The sequence below is a fragment of the Amphibalanus amphitrite genome, unplaced genomic scaffold (assembly GCF_019059575.1).
Source record: "Amphibalanus amphitrite isolate SeventyFive unplaced genomic scaffold, NRLGWU_Aamphi_draft 000012F_arrow, whole genome shotgun sequence".
Taxonomy (NCBI): domain Eukaryota; kingdom Metazoa; phylum Arthropoda; class Thecostraca; order Balanomorpha; family Balanidae; genus Amphibalanus; species Amphibalanus amphitrite.
Window position 1 is genome coordinate 428,920 of NW_024881508.1, and position 23,017 is coordinate 451,936.

The 23,017-nt window shown below is 54.5% G+C and overlaps 2 protein-coding genes across 6 annotated transcripts in view; one reads left to right on the forward strand and one right to left on the reverse strand.

Moving 5' to 3' along the window:
- The window catches only part of LOC122382741 (plectin-like), a 65,946-nt gene extending 49,122 nt beyond the window's left edge, over positions 1-16,824 (forward strand). The window contains exons 1-9 of one of the 2 annotated variants that reach the window (XM_043368479.1): positions 1,960-2,041; positions 2,455-5,019; positions 9,059-9,313; positions 10,824-10,964; positions 11,763-11,860; positions 13,515-14,138; positions 14,862-14,988; positions 15,359-15,514; positions 16,011-16,824. In XM_043368479.1, coding sequence (XP_043224414.1) covers positions 2,464-5,019; positions 9,059-9,313; positions 10,824-10,964; positions 11,763-11,860; positions 13,515-14,138; positions 14,862-14,988; positions 15,359-15,514; positions 16,011-16,169 — 4,116 coding nt within the window. In that variant the 5' untranslated portion in view covers positions 1,960-2,041; positions 2,455-2,463 and the 3' untranslated portion in view covers positions 16,170-16,824. Of the gene's footprint in view, positions 1-1,959; positions 2,042-2,454; positions 5,020-9,058; positions 9,314-10,823; positions 10,965-11,762; positions 11,861-13,514; positions 14,139-14,861; positions 14,989-15,358; positions 15,515-16,010 lie in introns of those variants that run through there. The other variant, XM_043368470.1, reaches the window with a different exon arrangement.
- Positions 16,770-22,915, reverse strand: LOC122382748 (dynein regulatory complex subunit 2-like). 4 transcript variants are annotated; one of them, XM_043368503.1, is made up of 11 exons: positions 22,562-22,915; positions 22,025-22,151; positions 20,806-20,919; positions 20,263-20,401; positions 19,820-20,043; positions 19,466-19,561; positions 19,164-19,265; positions 18,706-18,900; positions 18,203-18,379; positions 17,490-17,681; positions 16,770-17,216 (listed from the first exon to the last, which is right to left on the reverse strand). In XM_043368503.1, exons 2-11 carry the CDS (start codon positions 22,076-22,078, stop codon positions 17,085-17,087), a joined length of 1,425 nt encoding a protein of 474 aa, XP_043224438.1. In that variant the 5' UTR covers positions 22,079-22,151; positions 22,562-22,915; the 3' UTR covers positions 16,770-17,084. The 4 variants fall into 4 exon arrangements, with proteins under 4 accessions (XP_043224438.1, XP_043224456.1, XP_043224428.1 ...); XM_043368521.1 differs by having other exon boundaries at positions 22,768-22,876; XM_043368493.1 differs by having other exon boundaries at positions 22,025-22,265; positions 22,562-22,857.
- Between the last annotated feature and the right edge of the window lie 102 nt (positions 22,916-23,017).

Genomic DNA, 23,017 nt, shown 5'->3' on the forward strand with positions numbered 1-23,017 from the left:
TACTGAATGAGAAAATTGTTTGTTTTGTTGGGAGCCATCTTTTTCGGTCTGAAAAGGCCATTGCAGAGCTGTGACATAACTATGGCTTGTGCGAAAAAAATGGCTAAAAAATTGGCTTGTGCGAGCCAGCGACAGTGATCTGCGGAAGCGAGACTGTTCCCGTGGGATCATTGCCCTGTCGGGACGGTCCAGTCGTCTCCCAAACGGTCACCCGAAGAGGATTATGTGTCCTGGAATGGATCCGACATCAACTACAGGTTAACTGGTGGGGTGACCTCCAGTCCAGAGAGGGAAGCATGAAGACTAGGGGCGATGCAGATTGGTTTTTCCTGAGGATAGCGAGGACGGAAGGAATCTAGCACCCTTGACCCTTCCTTATATTGAATGTATTTCAGGCTGTTAAATCTCCTAAGTGTTTTTTTTTTCTCGACATCGTCAAGGTGTCATAAATAAAAATATGAAATCCGGAAGGATAAATTAGATATAGAAATTGTGGCCAACAGAACATTATCAGCTGCGTTCAACATACTCGTAAGCATGATCACACACCCAGCTTACATATGAGCCATGTAATAATTATTTTTGATAGACATGAAATCATCTGAAGTGTTTGTAAAGTTCCACGATGCGGATCTAATATCCTGCTATGCATCATGACCATTTCTGGTCAAGTCATGTCTTTGAACATCGGCCAAATTTTTCAAATGACCTTTAAAGGTCAACATTTGATTCATTCGAAGCGTTTTGATAAGAGGAACACGAGGCTGGTAAAATTAATTTCATGCAAGTTTTAAGCTAAAAACTTTTAAGTGTTTGTGGGAAAACAATTGGTTATCTCATAATACCGATGGTAGCAGTTGTTGTTATTTACATGCTAAGCCGTTGACCTTAATTAAATCTGACAATATTATTCAGACATAGCGGTAAACGAGCTGTTTGTTGTGTTAGGTTAGGCTCTTTCGGTCGATTTCAGAGTGGGAAGGATGACAGGAATTAGAGGGAGACAGGGGGCCTGGGCGGGAGTCCTGGACCTCAGGCTGCGCTGGGGCCGAGCCCATCACGTGGGTTGGATTGCCCTGACACATGGATAGCCCTGGGCGGTGTTTCACGGTCCCGCGCTGCAGCACGCTGCGCTGCGCTGCTGCATTGTTGCGGCGGTTGATATGAATTCGGCTCCACGCTAACGTTGCGAGCTTCCGAGTCTGTTGATGTTTCCATGGAAATTGGAAACCCAATGCACCGATGCGCGCAACGCACCCTGTCCAAGCAAAATTTTACCATCGATGACCTCTGGTGACATGACCTCTGGCTCTAACCCGGTCTAAAATTGACTGAAGTATTTTTTTCTTTTTTTTGCCACTTTTGACGCTACTTCGAATACCACTTAAATGCCCAAAGCTGAGTTATAAGAATGATGCTCAATCCCCATTTCCCCTCCAACAGGGCGTGAGAGTCTAGGCATTCCTGTGGGGCACGAGCTAACAATGCCTATCTCATAATCATTGTGGCCATGCACATCTACTGCCATTCTTTAACATCGGTTTCGCTGCGCTGAGCGGTGGCCGTCCCGTTTGCTGGATTCTACAGCTGGCTGGCGGAAAGCGTTACCGGCCGCCCGTCCACCGCCCGCGGGCCGGACCGAGCGGTCCCGCTGACCCTACCTGACCTGAGCCCGGCGCGATATGGGACAGGCAGACGGGGGTTCGGCTCAGCGAAGGCAGCGCCCACTGGTGCTGGGGACTTTTTTAATAGACCTACTGTACACAAACGGCAAATCTGTGTCACTTGGTCAGGTTGATCTCGGAGCGTCATTCGAAAATATGCACGTGTAGTAGACGGCAATTCGTTATGTCTCAGTAGACGCCAGTTCGTTAGGCATTTTTCTGAATGCAGTCAAAGTTAGATTCATGTGGTTTGTGTCAATTTTGTAAGAATTTTTATTGTGTTACGATATAATTATTGCCATTACGTTGTTACCCACGTATGAATGGTCTATCTAAGGATTAAAATGTTTGGCTATAAAGCAACCTTCGATATTTAAGTATGCTCTTTATACGTTTATTGACCTTTATCATCGTGCTGTCGTATTTATCATGTGCACCTTGGGGTTTTCCGTGCGTCTACCTCCGTGTAGATTTTCCCCAATTACGTCGTACCTACAAACCTTCACATCCTCTGCCAGCCTTTGCTCATCATTATTTGTCATTATTTCCCGTATATATTTGTTGATATTTTTAGTCTTGCCTCCGTTGCTTCCTGTTCATGTAGTTGCCAGTTCACAGGAATTCGCATTAAAATCTCGATATAATTGAACGGAGTGGTTTATTTGACGTTATTAGGTGTGCATAGAAATATCGTTCGATTTTTTTTCTCATTAACTTATGTGTTGCCGTGTTGACGCCCCTTTGTGGAAGTTTTACAGTGTGTGACCGTTCCTTTTCTCTGTCTCTGCAGGCGGGGCTGATGGCTGAGGTGGCGGCGTCTCGGCCGCCGGCCGGCCTCTCGCTGTCGGCGGAGAACCTGCACGCGCTCGACCCGGCGCCGCTCGACGACCTGGTCGAGTCCGAAGTGATCGTCGGTGACGACAGTGACGACGAGTTCGCCTTCAACGGCGAGGTCAAGGACGCGGAGGAGATCTACATCCAGAACGGGCCGCGCGGACCGAGCATGACCGTCGGCCATCTGACCATCGAGCACAGCTACTGCACGCCCGAGCCGGACGACGAGCCGGCGGTGAAACTGGTCGACCCGGATCGGTTCAGCGATTTCTTTCTCATGGAGGAGTCGGCGGGTGGCGCCGGCCACCTGCAGCTGTTCTCGGACATGCGTCAGTGTGTGGCGGGCAGCGCTCTCAGTTACATGCAGGTGACGGGCGCGGCGGTGCTGAGTTCGTTGCAGCAGGCCGGCCGCCGGCTGGAGAGTCTGACAGAGGAGGACGAGTCTGAGGCGGCGCAGGAGCCGCCGGCCCGTGCCGTCTCCCTCCCCGCCCCCGTGTCGGCGGCGGCGCTGTCGCCACCGACGGGACGGGCCGCCGCCGCCGCGCCGCCAGTGCCCGCCGACGCCGCGTCGGGAGCGGACATGGCGGCGACGACACGCGACCGGGCGCCTGCCGGCGACGTGTGGGGTGGCGGGGTGGGCCGCGCGGCGCTCGATGGGGACGCTGAGCCGACGCCGGCCGTGGACAGTGGTAATGTGACTGAAGTGGGGCCTACCGTGGACGGTGGTGGTGTGGATAAGTCGGAGTCGTCAGCGTCGTCCGGTGTGGAAGCTGGGTCACAAGAGAAACAAGTGCAGCCTGCTGATGATAAAAGGTCAGAGAACTCTGCTGCGGCAACAGCAGTCTCCAAACCAAGTGAGTCGTCACAGTCGGACGGTACCCCTCCTGTGGATACCACAGACTCCACACAGCCTCAGAACGCGGGCAGTCCTAGTGACCTGACCCAGTCGGTCACTGCGAATAGCTCCGTCGATTCAGCCCGACCTGTGACCGACACAGCCAGTCCCACCGAGCCGACAGAACCGACCGGCTCCAGTGGTGGCGAAATCACTCAGTCGGCCACCCTCTCCAGTATCGCAGACATGACTCAGTCAATGACTGTACCCAGTCCGCCGGCTCGGTCCAGCCCACCGGCTCTCATGACCCAATCGCTGGGTCCGGTCAGTTTCTCAGACCCGTTCCATGTGTTGGAACAGCCTGCCGAGGCCGCTGAGGACCCACCAGAGGCTGTGAGTTTGGTGAGCCCCGTGGAGCCGGCCACCGCCATCTCCGGCCCGGTTAGTCTGGTGGGTATCGTCCTGCCGACGGCCGCCGCCGCGCCGCCAGCCGACGCCCCGGCCGATGGAACCCTCTGGGAATCCGCAGCGCCCGCCGCGCCCTCAGTCGACAATAACGCTGCCGGCGCGCTGCCCGTGTTGAAAATCGATGAGAGCGTTGAGCTGAAGGGCGAGGGTGAGCGGGACGCCACGACTTCGTCCTCGGATCGCTCGACGCCGCCGCGCACCGGTGGTCGAACGGCGTCCACACGGCCCGGCGCGGCCCGCGCCAGTCCGCGGTCCTCGCTGACAGCTCGCGCCCAGCAGGACCTGGCTAAGGCGCGCTCCTCGTCCACCACACGCGAGGAGAAGCGCGCGCTGTCCAGCTACGGCACGCTACCGCGCCGGGGGAAGAAGTCGCCGCCGTCCTCCGAGGCGGGTAAAAAGGAGGAGCTGCCCGCTGTGTCTGAAATCACCAGGAAGCAGCCGGCACCGGGAACCCGGCCCACTGTGAAACCGGCGGCGTGCGCCGCGCCTCTGCGACGCCGACCGATGGATAAGAAGATCTCTGAGTTGAAGAAGAGCGAGTCGGCGCCGTCCTCTGGCTCGGACCAGTCTAGGAGTAGGAAGCCTTCGGCCGAGGCAGAGTTAAAGAGCAGTGCAGACAAGTACGGCACTCTAACGCGCCGCAAAGAGCCCAAGTCTGCGGCAGCGGACAGTGCTTCAGCCAAGACGACAACGTTCACTGCCGAGGAGCTAAAGCGAGGAGCAGATACATTCGGCACCCTCGGCAGGAGGAAGAAGGCGCCCGCTGCGGCCAAGCCGGCGGCAGCTCCAGCTCGGTCGGAGGCTGCAGCAAAGCCTGCGGCACCAGCGGTGGCGAGTAGTTCTCGCCCTGCCTCAGCCTCCACCAAAACCACCAGCCCCCGACCGGCCACCTCCGCGTCTGCCGCGGCTCGGCGGCCGGCGGCGGCTGCCCGGCCGCTGGCCCGGCCGGCCGGCAGGACGACCGCTGCCGCCTCAGCCGGGAAGGTGCGCGAGCGAACCCTGATCTGTCTGGAGACTGGCTGTCAGACAGTGCTGACCGGCGGCGACCTGAGCGCGGCGGCCAGCCTGCGACCGCAGCCGGCCGTCACCTGTTTGGAGGCGGCGTGTCAGGCGGAGATTGCCAGCCCGCAGGCTGCGCAGCAGGCAGCCGAGCTGGCCCGGCTGCAGGCGGAGGCGGAGCGCGCGCGGCAGGCGCAGGAGCAGCTGAAACAGATCCAGGTGAGACCGCAAACTGTCCTAATGTGAGCTAGAACTGTCTCTCTTACCTTATGCCTAGCCGTTTTATGTGGATACTAAACTACAGGCTAGTTGAGGCCGTATTCGTTTCCTTCATTATGAAAGAGACATTAAAATTTGTTGTATGGGTAATCATCACGAGTTGTGCTCAGTATGTTTGTACTCATTCATAATCATCCCATCCCAACGCTTCGCTGAATCTGTTTTGTAACTGAGTGGATGAGTTTTGGAACTATTTGCGGTAGACACTAAGTAGAACGGGCAGCTAACACGGGCTGGCGTTTCTCACGCGGTGTCCGCAGTAATGGAATCCATTTAGTTTTTCATCTCGATAGACACCGCTCAATGATTGTGGAGCGGGAAGCTATTAGCGGTCAATTTCCCGGTTTTCCGTTCCGTGTCATGTCTAGCGGGCTGACACGCTTCAGCTGAGTGGGCGGGCCGTTGCTCACATACCGTTCACAATAGAACCGTCGCCTACTGTTCCTCTGTCCGCCCTTTGTGGTAGCAATGTGGCGATGCAATGTGTTTATGCGGTGTACTTTGTACACAGGACAGTGACTTTTGGCGGGGATAGGAGTAACAGCACAGTGCACCTCTGTCAGTCACCGCTCGCCTTGTGCGTGCGCGTACACGTGTGCTGTGTGTTTGTGTAATGTGTTTGCGTGTCTGTGTGTCGTTCATAGGGCGATTATCGTTTCTGCGAACGGTGCCACCGCCATCCCACGTCGCTCTGTCCCGCGCACGTCGTCCTAATTCCGTTACCGGCGGCTGCTGATACCGTCATTGACTGTCTGTATGTCCGTCCGTCAATTAGTTGGTAATTGAACGCCATTACCGACACCGGCTGAGCGGCCCGAGACGGCCTTCCTCCATCATTGTGCCGCTCGTCGTGTCTGACGTGGTGCCGTGTCTGTTGTGTGGTGGCCGATATAGCGTGGGTTGGACGTGGCACCTCGCTGGTTGACTGTTTCGGTACCGTAAAGTGGGGCTATTTGAGACAGTGGGGCTATTTTAGACAGTAGGGCTGTTTGAGACAGTATTTAAAATTGCTATAAAATAAAAAGCATTTGAAATTTATGCTCAATTTTTGGCTAGGCGATTTACTGCTCGATTCCACACCTCACTGAAGCAAAACATCACAAAAGAATCAAACGATCTTCATTTTATAGCGATTTTAAATACTGTCTCAAATAGCCCCACTGTCTCAAATAGCCTCACTTTACGGTACCTACCTGGTGTGTCCATGCTACTGTGTCTTCGTTGACTTGGTGCTAACTGTGGTGGCTGTACTCCCCGTGCCTGTGTCACTATCATTGTCTTCGTTGACTCGGCACTGACTGTGGCGACTGTCCTCCTCGTGCCTATGTTGACTGAGTTCGGGCGTGGTCGGTGGACCCGCGGAGTCTCGGCGTGGTGTCCGTTCTGGAGATCAATACTGTGAACCGTCGGACAGCACTGCGGCGGTGACGGTTCGTCGGACCACGGACCGGCTTCAGGGGGGGGGGGGGGGGGTTGCGCACAAGCCGACTGACCTCTGGTCACTATCCTGGTGATGCTGGTAGTGACGGGATCGGAGTGGCGGTGAGAGGGGGTCGGGAGAGGGGTTCGTTTGGCTCCGGCCGCCGACACAGAGGTCTGTCTTTCGTCATCCCGCGCTGCGACTGTCAGTAGCAGCCGCCTGTCTGTCGGGACGTCCGTCCGTGTGTCAGTGTGGTCAAATGCCTGCGTCAGATGTCACTGCCTGGCGGGACCCTTCCACCGTTCTACGATAGCCGACCGGTGCTGAAGGCTTACCAGGCTCCGTGGGGGCTCGCTCCTACCAACTCTGAGTCAATTGCTCCCGTTATTTGAAATTCCGCAGTTCCGTTCTGGGTGTGGGACGTCCCAGCTGTGACCCAATCTGACCCATTCACCCCTTAGCCGACTGTGGGGGTGATCACAGGGTCTGGGCAGGGAGGAGGCGGAGCAGGGCTCCCGGGAGAGCGAGGGCGGCGCACGGGGGCACTATCTGACAGCTGCTATGGCCGGCGCGCCGCCCGGCGCCCGCTCGCTCGCTCGGTCGCTCCCTCGCGTCGGTAGGCCGGTCGCGTCAGCTCGTCCCGCGTCTGGCAGCGAGCGGAGTGGCCTGAATTACTGGTCCTCTCGCCCGGCACTGACCCGATCTGCCCGCCGGTAAAGGTCAGGGGCTGATTGAACTCCCGGCTCTCAGCGAATATCGCGAGCTGTTGCGTCGGATCAGTTTTACGGGCTCTTGATGTAATCGTGCGGTGATTTACTTTGAAATGGTGATTGGCTCTCACCCAGCGTATCAATCTACTGCTGCGACGTTTTAAAATTGATTGGAACTATTGATGTGACCGGAAATTACTCTAAAATGTGTTTGTTTTGGATCAGTTCATTCATCTCATGTCGAGCATGGCATCTTACCAATCTTATAATAAAAAAAATCAAACCCGCCCAAAGGTGTCAAACCGTTGGTTGACCTCACCCCTTCCGAGCCAAACGTCGGGTCTGAGCTAACCCGGGTGTGGCTCAAGTTTGTGCACCCCGGCTGCCGCCGGGATTGTGGTGTCTGGTCGGCCCCGTTGTTTATACCCGTGCCGTGAGCCATCAACACAGCGGGATGGTGTTTGTGTCGCTTGGTGACGGCCGTTAGTCCGTGTACTGCGGCGGCGGCCGGGGTATGGGTCGCGTGGTGTGGGCTCGGGTGGCCTACACTGCGGCATTGGTCGGAGTCTGAGCCGCCCACTGGCCGACCGACGCGGCGGTTTTTCGGGTCCGACTTTTCGGCAGTTTCCTCGGCCCGTCGTCTGCCGTCCCGTCGGTCCCGTTGACCCGTCGGCCACGTCGTCTGTCGGTCCGGCGGTCCCCGATGGCGCCAGCAGTAATTGTGTCGGCGACAGCGGCGGCGTCTAGGGGCGGAGCGGACGGACGGACGGGCGGCCCCGGCAGGGAGAGACGAGATGGGCTGACGCCAGGCGCTTCCGACACTCAGACCCTCGGGGGAGGGGGTGGTGAGGGTCGTCGGTTCGCGACACTCGACGACAGATACGGGAGCGGAACCGCGCGGAATGGGTTTCACAGATGGCGTCTGATCTACTAGCTGCGGGGAGGTATGAAGAGTTGGGATGACTGATGTGACTGGTCTGAATGTCTATAAAAAGATGACTGGTGGGGGCGAATGAGCTGAATTCAGACGAGCTCTGAGTAGTGCCTGACATAGCCTGCTAACCGACGCTCCCGATGAGTGGGTCCCTTTCGTGACCAATCTCGTGGCTCGTGCACTGCCGGAAGTTCACCCTCGTAAATTTCCCCTGAGCAGCTCCCCGTCGCGTCACGGCAAGCAGCACGCTACCTGACTCAGACGGGTTGCTAGTCCGATCACTATGCCGTGCGGTTCTGACGGACTGTAGGCTGCGTCACTATCCCCACCCCTGCGGCGCCGCTCGCGCCTGTGGGTCCCGCCTTGGCGCAGCGGCAGATGAGACATCATCCCTGCATTCATGCACCCCGGGGTTAGATTGCTGGCCGTGCATTTCTCTTAGCCCGCGGTTAGATGACGAATTGATACGGTATGCAATATGCATCCTCTCAGGAGATCCTAGGGGTTTCTTCGGGAGACTGATCTCATGATCAGTTCAGAAGTGATAGTGCTGATTACGGTGACAGCGAGCGTGTTCGTCTTTGTGAATTTTGAATTAGACCATCCGTGATAGGTGGGGTTTTGTCTTCTATAAATGTGAGCTCTCCTTCCGTGTCTGTAACTGTGGCTGATTGATTGTATGTACTCGTAACCCGCCACGATTTTCAGGAACTGTGTGACGGTGACTGGTGAAGTGTCCGTATTTGTGACATTTGAGCTACTCTCAATTGTGGTCTGTGAATGACTTGGGTTCTTTCTGAGAAAGAACTGTGGGCGGCAGATAATGACTGTGATGGTGACTGGATCTCTCACAGGAGGACCTGTGCGTGCCGATTATTTACTGTTACAGTGACCGACTGTGATTGACTCTCACAGGAGGAGCTATGGGCGGCGCGGCGCCAGCTCGAGGAGGAGCAGGCCGACAAACAGGAGGTGCAGACCGAGCTGGGCCGCACCACGGACCGCGTGCAGCACATGATGGGCCGTATGGAAGGCGTCGAACAGGAGCTGCTCCGTCACCAGGAGCACCTGCAGAGCGCCGAGCTGCGCGCCCAGCACGCCGACTCGGCCGCCGAGGCGCTCCAGCACGAGCTGGAGCTCTCGCGCGCGGCCGTCGCAAGGCTCTCGGAGGTAACGGAGGGTCACGGATGGCTGTAACGGGGATGGGGAGCAGGGGGAGGAGGTTAACAACAGGCCACGAATGGAGTAACGGTGGATCATGGATGACCGTAACAGGGGAGCAGGGATGTGGTAATGGCAGGTCACGGTTAAGAGGAGCGGCGGGTCTTGAAGGTAGGTACGAAAGAACTGCACTTCTTCTTGGTGAGTTAGGACACGTAGCAGTCAGGCTACTACACGGATACTGAAGAACTGTACAGGTCGCCGATGGGGATGGAATGGGAAATGGGAAGACGGTCAGTGTGAGAAAAACTACCAATTACCTGCTGAAATGAACTCGCCCATTCATGGTAACATTTATTTAAATAGCAACTTGGGCGTTCTTTAAACGGAAGCCACTGCGGCCAGCTCCCACACGCATGGCCACGCTGTTAGTGTGGCTGTTTATTTTGAGTCGTCCCTTTACCCATGACTCCGGCTGTGTCTAGGTTCACGGCGGGGAATGGATGGGTCGTGAGATGATAGTAACGATAACATAGTGCCGAGGTGACACTAACAAACCCACGGTCACGGGGGCGGGGGTTTGGGTGGTCCTGCTCTGCCTAGATTTGCGTTCTTATTTGGTTAAGCGAGCGTTTAGAGGGGTGCCCGGGGTCTAGGGGAGGACATCACTTCTGCAGTCGACTGCGTGAGCGCGCAGATAGGGTTTGGAGCAGGTGGACCGTCAGCTGGATAAATGCCATGCAGTGTGCCATTGTTGTGGGCGAAACACTCGCATCCTGTCAAAGACCCTGGAAGATAGGAGTAGCAGTACATCCATGTCTCAGCGTCTATGTCTCAATGTCTCGGCGACTGTGCCTCATTGATACTACTCACGTGTCTCTACTTTTCACGGAAATACTTTTCACGGTCGTTTTTGGCCAACTCCTGATGGGTCGGTCCTCCTATAACGGTAATTCCGGCGAAACGGAGCGGAATATATCTCCCGGGAATGGTTCAATTAGACGTCGCGAGCTTTCAGGAGCGTCGGCCTGAAGAAAGGTGGGGCTGCTTTTCCGAGAACCGGTCGTTTATTGCCGGTAGCTAGCGGTAAACGCCTTCGTCTTGTTTTACGGACTATTATTCGCGATTTACGAGAATGGGCTAGTCATCGATTTTGTCGGTATGTTTTACGTACGAGAACATGTAGAAGGTGGGGCCGTCTTTTATGGAAGTTCTCCCCTTTAATTAGATTGTAAATTTGGACCTTTTGTTGAGTTCATGATGCTGTATGGCCATTGGTCATTAGTCGATGATCCATGTGTGCAATATTCGCCTGCAAGATTATAGTAGCTGAGCTTTTGACGTAGTGTACGAGATCGATGAATGTGACTGCTTGATCGAGGGCTTCTCTAACCCGTTGATCAAGCAGCCACTGTGCCCTGACAGTGACTCAGTCAACGGCTGTTTATTGTCATTGTGACGCCGTCTGTTGTTCTGATACCGTAACGGAAGCTGACTGTATACTCGACCATCTCCACAGGACCTGGAGAAATCGGTGGCCGCTCAGAAGACACTTCTCCAGCAGGTACAGGAAACGGAGGCTGAGTCATGCGAACTGCACGAGTTCATGCAGCTGGAGAAAAACGCACTGGTTGATGCACTCAGGGAGGCTGAGAATGAGGTGAGGGTGGCAGCGGGCACGACGGCGCATGCGCGAACAGACGACGTCATCAGCGGAGTGAGAAGACCCGACGTAGACGGCAAAGACTGACGTCCGATGGTTGACTGAAACCGGCGTGGTAATCGCCGATGACGGACTGTAACCCTGAACGGTAACCACGAGGGACTGAGACCGTATCTGACGGTTTTGACTGCGAACTTACCAACTTGCATGACCGGCGGACTGACTATGAGGGACTGCTGACACCTCCTACACCGGGTTATGTGTATGCATGGAGCGGGACTGGTCGGTGGCGGACTTTCATTCTCTGACTGACAGACTCACTGACTGACGACTGGCATTGCCTGTTGTTTGGTGGTGGTGGACTGGATGGGAGACGCACACTCGATGGACTTTTATGTGACGCGGCTGACAATCGACAATCCTTCATGACATTTATATGCGACAATGTGGTCAAACGAGTTCACCTAGCCAAATGAATAGCCCACAGTTTGCTGTAACGATATAACATGACATGCCTTTGTTATTTCTAGCGAAATCAATACTTACATCATCGATGCCCGATGGATAATATTTCAGTGTCACCATTTCAAGACGCCGCTTATAAAATATTTTAAAACTGTGTTCAATATCTGAAAGTCAGGAACAGCATGGCTGGCATGATCTGCATACTGCGTAGCATCCGTGTCTCTTCCGATGCCTGTGACCCTCGCCCGGCAACTCCAGTGGCCACTGCTCCATCGGGACGAATTCACCAGACTACCGCCCTCTGATACTGACCTCTGACCCCGTACACAGGTGGCCAGTATGAGGACGGCCTCTGCCGCCGCCGAGGACGCCCTCAGAGAGAAGGAGGACCGCTGTGCCCAGCTGACCCGGATCTCCGACCAGAGGGCGTAAGTACACGGATGGGCACCGCTACTGGGTCGGGTCCTCTGGGACTCGCCTACTGCCGGTCCATCTGACGAGAGCAGGGTGGGCGGATGTCGCCGTTTTTACCTACTGCACCGCCGGTCATTTTGTTTATGTGTCTGGATGGTTATCCTCCTTGTCTTTGAGGATTCATCTTGACCTTTTTTATTGGAGTCCTTATCTCTAAGTAAACTTGCCTCACGTGTTGCCTGATAAAACCTGACAGCAATATCAGCGCTTATGTTTCGTTTGCAATTCTTATTGCTTTTTACTACATACCAGACCTAGCCACCGTCCAGACAGTCCACCTCACTCCCCTTTGTGTCGGTGTGTATCCCAGAGTCTCCCAGTGTCTCAGTCCGATATGTGCCGCCGTTTGCCCCAGTATCTCAGACTGCACTGTATGCTAGTATGCGTGTCCCAGTGCTCCATCGGACCTAGTCCGGCCTCGGCCTTTGTCCTCTCTCTGTACCCTAGTGGCTAGCCCGTCCGTGTCACCGTGTGTCACGGTATCCCGATCTTGACCAACTGTATGTGTGCCCCAGTGTCCTGTCCGTATGTTTGTACGTCCTCTCTATATTACGACACACCTCGCGCAGCCGAAAGGCGCAGATGGCCACACAGATGGTCGGGTGCGCGAGTCACAGCCTGTGACTCCGGTAACGGGTAGCACTCAGTGCCGACTACCGACCTCCCACATGTCGGTATGTGTGCGCTGTCCGCCCGGTCAGACCCGTTCTCTGTTGTTTGTCCCGTGACCTTCGACACTCAGCGACAGTGTGCCAATGTTTGATTTATCGGTTGTCCGAAACTGAGTAATGCAATGTTATCGTCAAGTTACTATCAAGGATATAGGAAACGAATTATCTCTTTGATCTTCTTTTATAAGTTTGCCATCGCTATCCCTACGTTGTTTGTGCTCCTCATCCTGAAGTTCACCTTTTGTCTCTCCAAGCCGTCGATATCCTCCGCGCACTATCCTCCCGCCCGTCCTCTACCCCCCGGTTTCCATCGGTTGATTGCTCTGTGGCCACAGCCGCCGCGGCGCCCTGGGCGGCCGTGCCTCGTTATGTTTTTGCCGCTGTGTGGTCTGACGTGCGGCGCCGGTGGTATTGTGTGTGGCCAGACGGAGCTCGTCTGGTGGCTGTGCCGATCGTGGATATCGAACGGAGTCACTCGGCCAGTGATGGATGGTGATGCGGTGATCATCCACTGTGCATATGATCGCCATCAATGTTCAGGTCCCGGTGTACGATGTGGGGAGTGATTGTAAGATGCTGCTTTTGGTCATGATTAATTTTCAACTGGTTGTCCAACTTTCATGGTCAGTGTTGACTAACGATGTAGTTAGTAACCGTTCACCCGTCTGACCGGTCAGGAATCAGCGCGGAAGGACGTCCTCCCTTCGTGCTGCTTTCCCTGTTATGACTTCCCTCTTCGTCCTCTTCCGTTTCTGGCTTCTGACCAGTGATGCTATTAGACCAGTCAATGGGTGCCACGGTGGACCTGTCGCCCCGACCCTGCTTTGACATCCCGTCTCGTTCACTAACTCTATGACCTCTGACCGGTGAGTGCACAGTCCTTAGTTCCGACCTCTGGATACCGTGACCTTACATTTTCTGCTTCTTCTGTCTCCAGGGAGGAGATGGCGGCGCTGAAGGCCGACCTGCGCCACGTGCAGAACAGAACCAAAGAGCTGCTGCTGTGTCAGGGGGCCGGGGTGAGCGGCGCCTCAGTCGCCCTCAGTCAGCTGGCCGGCCGGCTGGAGACGGCGCTGCGCTCCCTGGTTCCGGCCCACCTGCTGGCCGACCTGGACCTGCCGCTCTCCAGCTCCGTCCCGGCGCGGCTGGCCGAGACGGTGACGGCGCCGCGCCGCTCAGCCTCGGTGGCCGCCGCGCTGGCCGGCCCCCCGCGCTCCCTCTCACAGATGGTGCGCGCCCTGGATCTCCCGGCCGGTGAGACGCTGGCGGACGAGCGCTGCCCGCTCTCCGGCGGAGACAGCCTCCAGGAGCTGGCCGTGCGACATCTACTCGAGGGTCGGGACTCCCCCGAGGGCGAGGAGAGCTGCTCAGAGCGCGGCGAGGCGGCGGTCGGTGGGGGGTCCGGGCTGGAGGAACAGGTCACCCAGGTGGACCTGCTGGTGGAGAGGCTGATCCGGGCGGCGGCCACCCTCGGGCAGAAGGCCGTGGCGCAGACACCGTCACCGGCGGCCCCGGTGCCCGCCCAGGCGGCCACTCAGACCCCCACGCCGGCCACTGACAGGTGAGCAGGATAAGGGCGCCAGTTGGCGCGACAGTGTTCGATTGCCGTTTTGTTTTGTTTGTTTTGTTGGGTTAGACCCTTTCGGTCTATTGAGACTATTGCAGAGCCGGGAGGATGATAGGAATTTGGGGGAAACATTGGTCTGGGCAGGCACCCTGGTGAGTCGCCGCAGCTGAGCCCATCCGTTAGGACAGGCCGACCAGCCCCCCCCCCCCCCCCGCCCCCAGCACTTACTGCACCCGGTCACGGGTGGGCTCCCTAAAAGCAGCGGTGCGCTCCGAGGGCGCAACCCGCAGGTGATAAAGTTGCCTGTCCAGCCCGGATCGAGGGGTCGCGGCGTGGATGAGGGGATTTGAAATGTCCTGAGGATGGAAACGACGGAACGGGTGTCGATTGCCAGCGACGGGTGATCAGATCTATCTTAGCCTAGCCATAAAATTAAGTTATAATTGCTACTTGGTGCGTCTATTTACTGCTTTAAATTATCATGCAAGTCCAAAATAAAACGTGCGAGCTAACAATCACCAATGTCCCTTGTTTTATTCCGCTACATATTGCCGATACGCTTCCCAACGGTGACTGACGGTTTTATGTCAGTTTGTGACCCAAATCAGTTGTATTTCTGGCCCTGAATCACCAGCTGTCCAGTCCACAGTATGCCTCACAACGTATGCCCAAGTGTTCGCGCTCCACCTAACATTTGTCCATCTACTCATTCTACAGGCCCGCCCCCACGTCCGGCGACTCTGAACGGGAGCTGCGGGATCGGCTAGCCCGGCTGGAGGCTGAGAACGCCGAGCTGCGGCGGCGACAGGCTCCCCCACCGCCCGGCGCGGGCTCTGAAACTGAGGTACGGCCCGGTGCGGGCTGGACGGGGGTGACCACCGCGTGCAGGTGATGGGGAGTGGCGCAGCTGGCGCCTTACAGTGGCATGCAGACCGATGGTTCTGTGGTTTCTTGTGTGTGTTTCTGAGTCATGGTCAACATCATCGGCTAGTTTAGCAGTTTCGTGACATCACACCCTCGGAAAACTTGGTAGTGAATCAGGTTGGAATATTGTTACCGATATGCTTGATGTCTTTGTGCGTCTTGCGTTGGTCTCTGCGTTGCGGTCACGTGCGCTCCGCGGATACGCCGGGTGTCATTGTCAGCGTTGTGTTGACACGGCTTTGTATCACGGTGTCAGTGCTGACACGGTTGCATGCCACTTGTCTCCCCAGACAACCAGTCTGCGTCAGGAGCTTTCTAGGAAGGAGCGGCAGCTGGACGAGCTCAAACAAAAGTACACCAAACACAAGCAGATCCTCACAGAGAACGTCCAGAAAGCCGAGTCCGAGATTCAGACGCTCGACGAAATCATCGACTACGTCATCGTCGTAAGTCAAACTGTGCACGCGATGTGATAGTTCTGATATCATGCATCGTCGACTGTTATCCTTACGCATTAGTGGCTTAGGGAAAAGCGTTTTCCTGCCATGACATAAACGCTTACCATTTGTGGAATTTGAGCACGCTTCTGGAGTAATTTAACAGACTGTTATGCATGCAACAATTCATGTGAACATCCCAGTATCAGTGGTGATAAGGCTTCATAATCGCCAAATGTTCATATCTGATGTCTGAAATCGATTTCGGCACCCTCCACCTGGTAGCTTATTTTACGATAACACCTGGCGCGAAGGCGATAACTTTAAATCGGTGTAGCTGACGAAGCTTTCGGTGATATCATTTCGTGAAAACTAACGCGAGGTTTCCGAATATTGCCGTCAGACCACGCCAATGTTTCATCACTTTGTTCTTCAATACGACAGTGTTTTACTCCGCTTCTTGGACCCCTGATCATCGTCTCTGACCTGCCCGCTCTCCCTGCAGTCTCTGGGCTCTGTCCCAGAGGTGGTGCAGAAACAGTCCGTCCTCCGCAAACTGTGGATGGACCTGGACGGACCCAACAAGACCGTCGCCAAGACCAAGCTGAACGGGACCACGCCCATCAGCGATCTCAACGCCAACGCCGACATCGTCAAGGTTTAGACGGTCGGCGGTGACCGTCCGACGCTCTGTTTCCCACCTAGAGACTGTGAAACTCGCGACCGCGCGGGCCTTCTTCCCTCTCACCCTCTCTCTCTCCGCTCCGCTGCTCTGCGGCGTGCGACCAGTGGCCGAGCTGTGACTGATGACTGAACCGAGTGACTGAGTGAGTGGGAGTGATGAGTGAGGTAGAGTAAGGCGTGCGACGAGTGTTGGGAGGATGGTAGAAAGCCACCCTGTAGAGTGGACTCGCAAGAGAGCTCGTGCGTGCGACCGGCGGCCTGTGCACAGCTGTGAACGGTAGCCGGCGTTTGCCCTCCGCTGTGACAGCTCTGTGCAGCTACTGCAGCTGACAGGCCACCTGCCGGGAGCCGGCCGCGGCAGCGCTGTATTTTTGTCAGACGTGTGAGCGAGCGACTGGTGTGATGATAGGGCTCCGCCGGCCGGGCCAGAGCGTCGCCGGCCCAGTATTATCGGTCCCGCGCGGCGTGCGCACGTGTGTCTGTGTGTGGGGGGGAGTGTGGGCCCGCGCCGAACCAGAGCCGATATTCGCCCGAGTACATAGCCGCAGGCAGTTTGTTTTATGTTTGTGTACTTGCACTAGATGTTTACCGAGTTTATTTGCACGGACATGATTTAATAAATAAGTTTTCGATGATTTTCTTTATAAGACGTCACTTTGAAGCGCAGACATGTGAAAACGCTTGGACGAAACATAATCACAGGACAAATTTGCATAATACACTGTATAAGTGCAGTAAAATGCAGGCACAAAACAGTCAATTCTAATCGTCATTCTACGTTGATTCGACTGCAGTCAGGTCTACAAGATCGCATTGTCACACGCCCCTGTCCCGTCTCGTAGCGACCAGCGCTGGCGCGTCATCTATAGTGGAAGGGCCGGTACCTCTGTGAAGCCTATCGGCAGCAGGGCGGCAGCCGCGAGCAGCTGGGCAGCAGGTGTTTGGCGACGTGAGCGGCTTCGATCACGTTAGCTGTGCTGGCGCGCCGGCTGGCCGCTGGGGCCACCGACAGACTGGATGCCTTCATCTGAGAAAGAGATACAGCGTGACAGCGCACGGAAATCTCACAAGACACTATTCAATATTCGGGGAAGCATCAGAGGCGCAAGAACGGTCATAAAACATCAGGAATGATGTGTGAATTGCGAATCCACCACACATCAGACGTACCGAATACGTCATCAAACAATTTTATGAAAGACCTTCATACATGATCATGTTGTCATAAAACCGCACTGACAACAACCTTCGTCCTCAATGTCGTGACCATCTCCCCGTGACTGCCTTGCCAGCGTCTCACCTGCGGCAGAATTCCCTCTGCCTTCGTCACTGTGCCGGCTCGCAGGTTCTCCAGGTAGTCTCTGAGCATCTCCTGCAGCTGCTGGTTCTCCGAGCGCAGGTCTGCCTTCTGCAGCGCCAGTGCCGTCCGGTCCAGCAGCGCCGTGTTGTAGCGGCGCCAGAAGTTCTCCAGCGCGCTGTACTCGGTCAGAGCCTGGACACAAACGACGGGACAGCGGTCAGGAGATGGCCTCAGGCCGGGACAGATACTGGGCAGGGCCTAATGATAGGTACGGGGTGCTGAGGTAAATACTCAGAACAGTCACCATGACCAAGATGAAGGTTCCCGTGACGGCAATGCTAACGCCATTTTCTCAGCCAACATTTTTGTGTCAGTTGCTTCGTGTGCTCAGCAAGTTCTTTTTCCCAGCGGTTCCTGTATTCTCACCTCCGCCAGCGGCTCCTGCGCTCCGTTCTCACCTCAGCTAGCGGCTCCTGCGCTCCGTTCTCACCTCCGTCATCGGTTCCTGTGTTCCATCCTCACCTCTGCCAGCGGCTCCTGGGCCGGCTCCTGCGCTCCGTCCTCACCTCTCGGCTCCTACGCTCCGTCCTCACCTCTGCCAGCGGCTCCTGCGCTCCGTCCTCACCTCTGCCAGCGGCTCCTGGGCCGGCTCCTACGCTCCGTCCTCACCTCTGCCAGCGGCTCCTGGGCCGGCTCCTACGCTCCGTCCTCACCTCTGCCAGCGGCTCCTGGGCCGGCTCCTGCGCGGAGGCCTCCAGCATCCGCTTCTCTCGGTCGGTGAGCGGCGCCTCCCGGAACGGCATGATCTTCTGCTCCTCGGTCTCCAGCTTCCTGCAGCACTCGGAGAGCTTCATGATCTGGTCGGCGTCCCGCTCCCGCAGCTCCAGTTGCTGAGGATAGCGCAGACCGGCGGGACTGTTAGACGGGTAGCCAGACACACGACCGCAGCCGGCAGTCACGGCAAGGCACATTGTAAAAAAAAACGAAGAAACGTCGCCATTTGGACGTTAAAACAGCCCAGCGACGCCCCCGAGGATCATGTTCATATATGACAATAACTTCGCATCTTGATGGCCATGTCGATACCCTGACAACGAGTGTGACTCCGCACAACCTTCCGTTGTACTGTTCGACGTTCATAATCAAATAATACCCGTATCTCAATAAGCTGTGCAATGTGCATTGTGCATAGCCTTACTGGCCCCATGACCTGTACCTTGATGACCTGTCCGGTGATGACGGTCAGCTGTTTCATCCTGACGTCCTCCTGCCGGCGCTGGGTGGCCACGTCCGTCTTCACCCGGCGCAGGTACAGCTTCATGTTGTTGCGGTCCTCCTTCAGACTGCTGGTACGCCGCGAGTGCTCCTGGGCGCCGTCCACCAGGCGGGAGCGCAACTTGCTGATCTCGTCCTGGGAACGGGAGAGGTTCGGAGAGAAACACCGCTTATTATACGATAGGGCACCGCAGACACTCTAAGGACGATTCCTTCGCCAGCGACACAGAACAGTCGGAAACATGAAAGTATGAAACCACGGCCGACGAACTGGTCAGTAATTAATTAGTGTCCTAATTAGGACGAAGCTTTCTTATGAATCGCGTTTGAACAAACTTACAGAAAATGGCCAAGACTTTTACGCTATCAGATGAGAAGCCGATAAATCATAAAACCGACCTGAAGGTTTTGTATTTTCTTGGTCTGATTGGCGATAACTTCGACTGAGTTTTCCTCCCTGGCCTTCAGCTCATAGAAGGCCTTCCTTCTGCCCTCAGTCTCCTGTTGAGTAAGGTGGGGGTGGTAAACCAGTCATTCAGTCATACATAAATGGCATACGATAACGATAACAGTCCTAATGGAGACCAGCCGCGGCCGGGAGATATCGAATCCTTGCCACGTCCTCCCAGTCCCGTCCTACGCGGTGCAAAGATGACCCGCTAACCGCCCGTGACAGCCCCGAGGCCCGAACTCATTCATACCTCGTAGTAGGTGCGGAGCGTCTTCTGAAATCGATCCCAGAGACCCTCGATCACACTCTCTAGGAACAGCTTCAGACCCTGGCGCTCCTCGATGTTCTGAAACGCGGCGACCGTGGTCCGTCAGACACAAAACCACGGGTGAAAATTACATGAATCGATAAGCATATAAAATAAGTTACCAGTGCTTGAAAATATAAAAAAGAAATACTTCCATTGTCAAACAGTGTTGATGCCTCCAAAATAAACCTACGGTAACCCATGGCAGTGTCGGTATTTACTCGTATCTGCGTTGTTGGAATGAGCGCGGTGTTCATTTTCACCGCTAACATCTCGTTCCCTTTGCCGACACCGTACCTTATTTTTGACCTCCTCCTTCTTGCTCTGGAACTCGGCGCGGGCCTCCTTGTCGGCCTCCGACATGTCCGTGTCGATTTTGTACAGGATGTCGCCCAGTTTGTCCATATCAGTAGTGTGCAGCTCGGTAATGCCCTTCATCTCCCGCTCGTACCGGTAGTTGAGCGTCACCAGCCGCTCGTCAAAGGTGGTGCGAGCCTCCCGCAGGTGAAGACGATGGCCGTCTGTCAAGCAAGCAAACAACATGGTCTTCGCTGCGATGCGATATAAAAATTGTCCCGTGCTGTTGTCCGGTATCCGGAATAAACGGAACATAGCTAAAACACGGCAACAAGCTCCCAAAATACTAGCTGTCTCCGAATCATGACGGTAGACACGCTTAAACTTCGGTCAACCATCGCCAACCCTTACGAACATACGTAGATAATACACCCCACACGTACCGACGATGCGCTCCAGGTTTTCGATGTGCGTGCGGACGGCGATGTTGTGCTGCTCGTCGCCGTCCTCGATTTCTTTAAACAGTCGCCGGATGATCTCGTCCCGTTTGTCCAGCTGCGATTCGAACACCTGACGCAGTGTCTGTGGAGCCATGGAGACGTGTTATTCGGCGGCGCCGGGTCACAGCAGCAGGACGATATTTCCGGCACAACTCAGCTCATTTTTGGGGAATCACGTTAGAAAGCCGTTTAGTGAGAAAACTTAGCAGTGAGTCTGTGACATTCTGGATGGTGTACGAATCATTTCCTCACTTTCACTGCTCACACGGTTACCCCTCCCCCCCCCACAAACAAACATTTCGGAAAGGCTAGCTAGACTAAGCAGTAAGTGTGGAATCATTATCATGCCACAAATGAAAACGACTGTTTCATTAATACTTTCGGAAAAGTCCGAATGACGCTTGGGCATAAAACGGAATAGTCTTTGGGTCAACCGACACCGGCACCGCAAAGTAACACCGGATTCCGAACGTTGTGGATGCTCACCTCGATTTCGCCGATAAGTTCCTTCGCTTTTAGATCCCTCATAATTGTTCTCCATCTATCGTTGAGCTTGTGAGTGTTGGTCTTGGTCATCTCCTCTTCCTTTGTAAGTTTGATCTGAAATCGGCCGAATCATGCATCAGGTTCAAACTAAGTCCGAACAATGCGAATTAGTCATTAATTTCATTGAATTACAAATTCATTGAATTACAAATAAGCGTTGCAATGCTTGCTTTTAACGAAAACGAGATAGATAGTTGTTGGCAATCTTATATCGAAAACGTTTAACGGAACGAAATGATCATGATATTTTAACACGCGCAGTGGAAGGGGGGAGGCGGATTTCGCCCACCCCTCCTGTTTTTCGCCAATAACTCGCGCCGCAAGCATAATATCAATGTGAAATTTCGGCTACCTGTCCAAAATTGAATTTCGGATCTTCTAGTGCAAGAAGTAAGAAAATCGGTTCACAACTTTTCTAGTAATAGCGGTGTAAAGTCAAACATCCTGCCGCCGCGGCGGCGCGGCGGCCGGCGCTAGCCGTTACGCGCCGCCTGAATTGTAGACTGTGCCGGGGCGGGACGGTTCCGTCTTTACATCGCGCTCCTTACCGCTGATTATATTAGATTCGCGTCAAATTCGGTGAGAAGGCTGAGGAACGTACAGGCAATCATATGGTCAAAGAATTTTGAAAATCGGCCGGTAACAACTTGAGTTATGAGTGTGTAAACACAAAATTGTGATTGCCGCGTTTCCCGCGTCGGCCGATCCCGCTTCAGCCGGCGACATCTTACCCTTAGCAGGCTTCTTACTGCCATATTTATTGTTGGATTATCTAGAAATTCACCATACATACTCACAACTGTTTGTTCTTTCGTATAGTGAAAGATTAAAGAAAATCGGTCGGTAACTTTTTGAGTTATCGGCGTGTAAACGCAAAAAAGTCGCTAATATGGCAGATTTGACCACATTTGACCCCATTTGACCTTGAAGATATTGACCTAGGGTCATGAAATTCACACACAACATATTTCCCCATGGCCCCCGCCTACCCTCCAAATTTCGTTATTCTAGCTCCAGTGGGAGCTGAGATCTTAGGGGGGCGACATCCGCCCCCCCCTTCCACTGGGCGTAGTAGGTACTCGCAACCCTTCCACTGCGCGTGTTAAAGCGAATGAAAAAGGGCGAGCAATTTCGATGCATGAAAAAGCTCAAAACCGACCTTGAGGAAAATGGAGAGGAGCTCCTGCCTCCTGCGCCGCTGTTCTTCCTCCATGGCTGCCTTCTTCTCGAGGAACTTCTGCTTTTCTTCCTCAGACAACTTGCTGAACTTCACCCCTTTCTTTGACCTGCGTTTAGGAGGCATGGCGAGCACGAAAGGAATTAGGAGAGGGGAATGCTGCAGAGGTTAAGAAATTATGCTGTGAGAGGTGGCCCGATTGATGAAATAGGATTCGCAAGAACTTTGAAGAAAAATGTGAGGAAGACGAGGGAAACGTCCGAAAAAGCAGTCAGAATGCGAAGCTCATTTCATATTTGAAACATTGAACGCATAAATAAAATGCAATTTACTTAGCATAATGCAAACTGTAAGCCGCAAGAGTGCCGACTGGCGACTGCCGCCTCAACTCGCGACAACTCAGGCATCATTTAAAGTGAACTGCAATATGTTATACATAGATTTAGGTGGTCAGTGAGCCATACATGTCATGATCGCAAATATACACATCCATGCCAATAAATAGGCACTGGCACCTACCTTGAGCTGCCTTGACCGTTGACTTCTTATACCGTGCTTTCGTCAACAGCGGCACACCGACACGGGTCCCAACTCACAAATGGCGTCAGTAAATCACTAGATTGATTAATTGATTAAATTACAGATGCGTTCGCAGTTTTTGGCGAAAAACACAAAAAACAAATTTAATCGCAGCTCACAACCATTCAAACTGCCACGCTTTATACCTTATCGTCTGCTTCTTTTCCGGCGTTCTGCTGCCAAGCCTCCCACGACTGGCTGACGACTGGCGCGGTTTCCGGTTTCCGGTCCTACACAGTTCACAGCCACTGCCAGGCCACTGCCACTTCACAGCTGACTGTTGCTAGGCAACTCAAGAGTATTTTCCTCATATTAGTTTTTAAAATTATTATTTTTGCTTAAACTGTTTTTAAAAAAGTTTATTTAATTCCAAAATGATATGAATATTTGATACTT